The sequence below is a fragment of the Nestor notabilis genome, unplaced genomic scaffold (assembly GCF_000696875.1).
Source record: "Nestor notabilis isolate BGI_N333 unplaced genomic scaffold, ASM69687v1 scaffold16202, whole genome shotgun sequence".
Classification (NCBI taxonomy): Eukaryota; Metazoa; Chordata; class Aves; order Psittaciformes; family Psittacidae; genus Nestor; species Nestor notabilis.
Genome location: NW_009918078.1, coordinates 22161 through 29046, shown reverse-complemented (window position 1 = coordinate 29046; position 6886 = coordinate 22161). Strand labels below are relative to the sequence as shown.

General features: G+C 44.3%; 1 protein-coding gene across 1 annotated transcript in view; it reads right to left on the bottom strand.

The window, feature by feature from the left end:
- Nucleotides 1-1433: 1433 nt before the first annotated feature.
- PKDCC (protein kinase domain containing, cytoplasmic) overlaps nucleotides 1434-6886 on the bottom strand; it is a gene marked incomplete at its 5' end in the record, with an annotated part of 22051 nt that continues 16598 nt past the window's right edge. The window contains 2 exons of the mRNA XM_010009537.1: nucleotides 1434-1519; nucleotides 3697-3870. Coding sequence (XP_010007839.1) covers nucleotides 1434-1519; nucleotides 3697-3870 — 260 coding nt within the window. The remainder of the gene's footprint in view (nucleotides 1520-3696; nucleotides 3871-6886) is intronic.

The window sequence follows — 6886 nt, the reverse complement described above, 5'->3', positions numbered from 1 at the left end:
CACAGCTTCTCTGGGCACCCTGTGCCAGCGCCTCAGCACCCTCCCAGGGAAGAGCTTCTGCCTTAGATCTAACCTGAACGTCCCCTGGTTCAGTTTGAACCCATCACCCCTTGTCCTGCCGCTCCAGTCTCTGATGAGGAGTCCCTCTGCAGCACCATGTTTATGTATAGCACATTATGTCTAAGCCTTCACTGGTTTTAGGTATTTCTTTGCAACACAAAAAAAAAAAAAAAAATATATATATAAATCAAGTATGAAAGAAATTGTATTTATCTTTTATTTTTTTTTTACAAAAATAAACATTTTGAGAAACAAAAGCACTTTTTTTTTTCTCCCGACTGTACAAACTACAAAACAGTATGACATTGGTCACTTTAGCATTTATTGCTTTCACTGAAAGCAAATTCTCTAGACACACCATGCCTGTAAAACACATTTATATAGAATTAAGGCTAGCATTCATTTGACATTATTAAGGTCATTTACCTCCTTCACTCTAAGAATTAGCAAGCGGTGCCTTAGAAAACCAAGGATTTGATAATAAAAAAATATGAATAACTGCAAGGTAGTCATTAAGCCAGCACTGTTCCACCAGCTGGACTGCTTTGCCAGTCAGTCAAAGATGTGGCTTCCTGAACAATTCAAACTCGATTCAACAAAAGTCTTAAGCACAGGCTTAATTGTAAGCATATGCTTAGGCCTATCCCTATTCAGCAAAGCACTCGGCACTTGGGTAAGTCCCTACCTTTTCAGTGGGACTATTCATATGCTGATGTGATTTCCTAGACCCACAAAACGGCTCTTTTAAATTAGAAATGAAACTTTATGATAACATTGGAAGCAAAGATGAAAATTAGCTACAGTCTTGCAATTCTAAACAGAACCAATTCCTTCCTTTTGACAAACACCGGCACTGCGTATTTGATAGCTTTAACACAAATGCTGATTGTCTTCAGTAACGTTTGCTGTTCAGCTTACAAACTGATATGTTTCAGTTACTCCTCTGTGATTTTATGTGCCCAAATATCAGCATGGAGGACACAGACTTCCCCTAGAAATGAACAACTTTGGCCCCTGTACATACATTTACAGGTCAGAAACGTTATGCTACCCTTGGTCAGAAAAACCAGAGCTGCCAGCTGATTTATAACCCAAATGATTCCCTAACAGTGTATCATATTTTGTATTTTGCTTTGTTTAAAAAAAAAAAATAATAATTAAAAAAAAATCACATTTTCAAAACGTTGTTCTATTGCACATTCATCCTGGTCATGCAGGTTATTTCTTTAAAGTTCTCTTTAGCACTCTATAGATTAGAATGAGTAATAGTGCAATTATTTCTCTGGCCACAGCCACCTTCTACCTAACAGCTGCGTATATTTATACACAAACAGCTCTTATCACTCACACGTCAGACCGAGCCACTTTAGGTGTCAGTCTGTCACCTTCACATATGTTATCTTGTCAGGATCAGGCATGATATGATTTGAGGCCATCTTGAAGAAGACAAGCTGCCGACCTGCACCAAATAGGAAAGGGGGAGAAGGGAAAAGAAGTAATTTAGAAGTGATGAGCAAAACGTTGCCTACCTTAAAATACTGTAATTTCACATTCTTCTTCAACCTATGCAGTCTTTAGGCAACCCAAGACTTAACTGTCTCTCAACTTCAACTGGTATAAATCTGAAATACTTTCATTCAAAACGACACCAAATCTCCCCTGGTTTCACTATGTTTACTCTTACCTGATTATGGTCAAGATGAAGCTGTGCACAGCTAACAGTGAATGAAGATTTTAATCCAAATGTCACACAATCTTTAAAACATTATTTAAAGACTGATAAAACCAGGCTTGAGTTCAGGGCTTTCAGAAGGATTTCATTAGATTGTACAGGAGCAGAATCATCTTGACTTGAATCTTTGCAAAACTGGTCAGAGCCATGCATGCTAAACACAACTGTCTCCGAAGTACTGATCGCTTTGTAAGTCTGGGTTTTAAACAGGCTAGAACAAGGTTTCTACTCCTGGGACACAAAAACCAGCAAGCGTTAACAGCCTGGATGGTGTAAGGCACCTGCCATATGTACACCAGAGGCGAGTGGGGACTGATCATGGCGAGGTTGCACCCACCAGTATGTGTAGGAACCACAGCACAGTTCCTGTATCTTGTATAAGAGATACTTTCCACATTGGTTCAACCTCTGCCTTCCCTCTCTCTAACTGCAGGAAAACCAAATGCTATTTACTCCCAGGCTGCCTCTTCAGAGGGCTCCCCTAACACTGTTTTCTTCAAAAGCATCACATGGGATGCCTCAACTGAGCAAATGCCCATGCTGCGTTTCACAGACTCAAGTGCTCATGCATCAGGAACAACATGGTAAAAGGAATGGTAAATAAGACCAAGACTGCCATGTCTCGTTTGCTCTTGATGTTGTAACCTCAGATAGGAGCTGCTCTAAACTTCCTATGGGTTTCCCTGTGTCATAGTAATTTTCTTTTGGTATATTAATTAACTTCAGTAGTCTGACTATAGATAGTCTGACGTGATGATCTAGTAGCCACCAGTTAGCCACAGGTTAAAGTACAATAGTTTTTCATAGGTTCCATGTAAGTCTCTGGTCACACCTCCCAGAATCACAAACCAAGGCAGAAAGCCATAGCAGTACACTGTCTAAACCACTCTGAAATCTATGAACTGTCTGAAGTTTCTACTCATTTATGGTGCTTTCAGAGCTGGGGACATGCCAGGCACATATATAAGCCTGGCTGTGGTGTGTATTTATGCTGCTTAGCTAAGCACAACTAAAGCACCCAACTGCACACAGGGTAGATTTTGACTTTAAGGTTAAGACATGTTGTGATTGCGGGTGTACAGACAGAAAGCTGAGCCTAAATAACTTGCCACACTACAGTCTGTGGCGGAGCAAGGACTTCAATCATCTTTCCCAAGGCATCAGCCACCCTTCCTCCCAAAGCCAGGAGCAGGAGAGCTGACCTGACCCTAGCAGAAAACAGCAGATGCAGGCAGGGAAACAGCCCTGTGGTGTGGGGGCAACACTTCTCTTTTCAGCAAGTGTATTAGACAAGAAAACGAGCTCTGGTAGCAAATGGCATTTTCCTCTAAAAGTTCTATTTCGACCTGGTTTAAAACCCTCCCTTCCCACTGTCCTTTAGCCAAAGCCCTACTGCTAGAAGCACGGGGTTCCCACCAGAGGCAGGGAATCTCTGACACCAGCCAGGAAGTCCCAGCTAGATGCACAGGAGAATTTGTTTGTTTTTTTGTCAGACTGCACCAACCATATGAATTGGAAAGGTTAATTGAAATCCAGATGTTGGCCCATGTCCTGCACATCTAACTGTGGAAACAAGCCACAGGCATTTGGTGCTGTTTCTGCTGCTGTGTTTTACAATAAGAATTCAGACCCCACGGTTTGGAGACCTGCAGCCCCTGTGTTGTAGCCCTCTGGTGCCAATGCCTCTGAGTCTGTCCACAGGTTCCTCCTCCCATGAGAGCTGGCAAAGAGAATCCTCATCAAAACCAGAACTGCCTCATCTGGAGCATCAGAAACTATCCCACTTCTAGCTGGTGGCCCCCACAGCCCAGCCCAGAACTCTCCCCAAACTGTATTAAAACACTTAAAGCATCCAGACTACATGACTCGGCTGCTGTTTCTGCTCCACAGTATCCATGACCTACCTGTCCACGTTGTCTGGTTGGTAAGGACAAAAGCTTTGCACTGGGAGTAGCTATCACAGATCTCAATGGCTTCGTTGACATCAAACACAGAGAGGAGGCAGCCCTTATGGTGGTAGGATGGCCAGCATCTGTAGTTCTCATCAGGAATAAAAGCTTCAGGCACCCGTCTGTACTCTGCAAATAACCAGAGCAAAGCAATCATTTTGAAAGATCCACCAAACTGCTTGTTTTTAACAGGCAAAGCTTATTATAACAGCTTAGGAGCAGGATATATGATGGAAAAGGTGACGGGCTAGACTTCCAGCCCTGGTTTACTCCCAAACGTGTTTATAGCTCTGCACCTTACTTTCCTTTTCCTTTCCTCCTTTCTTCTTCTCACCTCTTCCTCCAGAAAGTGTCTGCAAATAAACAGCCTGTGCACAAAACCCTTTCCCCTTCCCCACTGCGTAGGCAAGGCTTTGGTTTTATTAGGAGTTTTACAGGAAGAATGTCCCATTGAATAAACAGCATCCACTTGAATGAACTGACTCACTGTCCTACTTCTTCACAGTGAGCAGGATTGTCGGGGTGAGACCCAACCAGGCGTTCCCAGCCCTCCCTCTCCTTCAGAAGAGCATGCTATTTTCCTCGGGCTCCTTTAGAGAAGGAAGAAAAGACAGGCTTTTAATTAAGCAAACTTTTTTTGCTTGCTCAGATTAGCACAAAGGGAAGTCGCTTGATGGGCCTCCGAAGAGAAGGGGGAGAAAACAAGCAGTGGGAGCATGTCAGCATGGTCCTTGCCCCTCGCCTCTGTGCTGCCCTGCCCGTTACTCCTCTCCCTTGGCTGCCGTTCAGTCTCGCTTGCCTTTATGAGCTGCCTCTTGTTCTCTGTTCACAGCTCCTCTCACTTTCCCAGCCGCTGATGGGGGTTTCTCTAATGAATGCATCAGCAAATCCAACTCATCAGTTATAAACATTTCTATTTATCACCCAGACGCACAAATTGACGGTTCCCTCTTGTCTCTCCCCCTTCCTCCCCCCATCCTATTCAAAAAACTTAATAGATTCTTTATTTTTATTAATTGTATCTATTATGGAAACCAGAGCTGCCTGTCCTGACTCACAGCCTGTTCTTAAGTCACTTTAGTTGAGGCATTTTCTGCCTGACATTACAGATTCTGGTTGCTAGCATTTCATACAGCACATTGTACGAACACCGTCGAGTCAAAGACGAGTGAGTGTGTCTACGACTCTAATCTGCCAGTATTTCAACTGGGAAAAGAAGTACATATCCAGAAGTGCTCATTCACACCACACAGTCTGAAACAGTGGGAAACAAATGCAGTAAATACATTCTATTTTAAGCCTGGCTCATTAAAAGTATCATAAGAAACATTCCAAAGCAGCAAAATCAGAGCTGCTCATGTCTCACTTAAATCAAAGGCAAAAGAGTTTTCATTAATCCAGAAATGGCAGATTTATGCACATGAAGAAAATAATAATGTAGTTCCCCATTACTAATGGTCATTTCTCCATCAAAAAATTTACAAGCATCTCTTCCCAAGGCAGGGCTGGAGTCATTGTCCCTGGAAGTGTTCACACACCGTGTAGCAGAGGCCCCCAGTGCCAGGGGTTAGTGGTGGCCTTGGCAGTGCTGGGGAATGGTTGGACTGGATGAGCTTAAAGGGCTTTTCCAACCTGGCTGATTCTATGGTTCTTCTGAAGAAAAGTCAGAGCATAAATCAAACTGTTACTGGCTGGATAGCTAAAGTTCCCTTTTTCCAATTTCCATGTCATCTGTACAGTGTAACAGTAATTGAATGGAACTGAATAATAGTCTATTATCTCTCTATGGTAACTGCTGAGTATTGATTTGTACCTCAAGCCAATGTCAATAAAACGATGAGCACAAGTTACTCATATTGATATATTAATAGTGGCACCATACGCCACTGTTTGTATCAGGGTACATGCCACATTGATTGCATGTGAAATATGACTATCCACAACTTTCCTTTTCACAGCTGCAGACTTTCCTGTGCCAAACCCCACGCCACAGAGGACATTCACAGACGGGTGGCCCTTGTGCACCACCAGAGGATGAAGCATCTGCCTGATTCTCTGCGTGAGTAGGGAGCATATCCTGGTCCTTTCCAAGAGCACTCTTAGAGCATGCCAGGCTCTGCACCAGGGCTGGGAGGGAGCTGCAGCATCCCTCAGCACACCATCAGAGCAGCGTCATGTCATGTCATGTCTTTTTCTCCATGCAAGGCAGAAGCCCACCTAGAAGACCCTTATTCTGAATAATTATTCAACGTTTAAAATCTTCTGCTCACAGATATGCCTCTCAATACACCTTAGTATTTGCTTGCTTCTCAGCACTGCTCCTGGTGCAACTATCAGAGGTTAGGTTCTCGCTGACGTACACAGATTTAAAATGAGCAGCAGTGATTTACATGACGCCAGGCTCTGTCAGACGTAGGAGTTAAAGTTCTCCCTCTCCACTGACTTTTTCAAGGTAACCGAGCCTGGTAAATCATTTGGGTGGCTTGGGACACATTAATCAACAGAGTTGGACCAGGAATAAGCGCAATGGTGACTGCAAGCACCTGGCTTGTTGGTGCAACAGAGGATGGAAACCTCCATGCTGATCCTTAGGGTGGTCTCACACACAGCAGAGCCCTGTGGTTGTCCCTGCCCACTCCCTGCCAGGATCCACACGTGGGAAACCATCACCATCTGCAATGACTCCTGTGACAGGCACACAGCAGCACAACCCACATGCAAAGAGCATTTTCCTTGGCTGGGAGATCAGCAAGTGCCACACAGGTGAAAATAAAGCCCCTGGAGTCTAAATGAAAGCAGAGATTCACACAGGCTCCACAAAAGCAGCTTCTGGCAGCAATCCTAAACCGGCAAAGACACAGAATGCCTGCAGTTTGGGGATCTATGCTGCCTGCAGGGAGGAGAGTGGGATGCAGGGAGGAGGAAAGGCAGGAAGGCAGCCCCTCTCCCTACTTGGGGAGCTGCCTGAGAATGCATTCCCCCAGGAGCATCCCAATGGGAAAGTGGCTACAAGGAGCAAAGAATGGGACAAACAATGGCCCCACACCCTATCTCATGCTCCCAAACCTGCCGGGCGCTCCTGCTGCCCTGGGAAGCCAATACAGGATCTCCTCTTAAACTATTAGGAGTGCCACGAGGATGATGA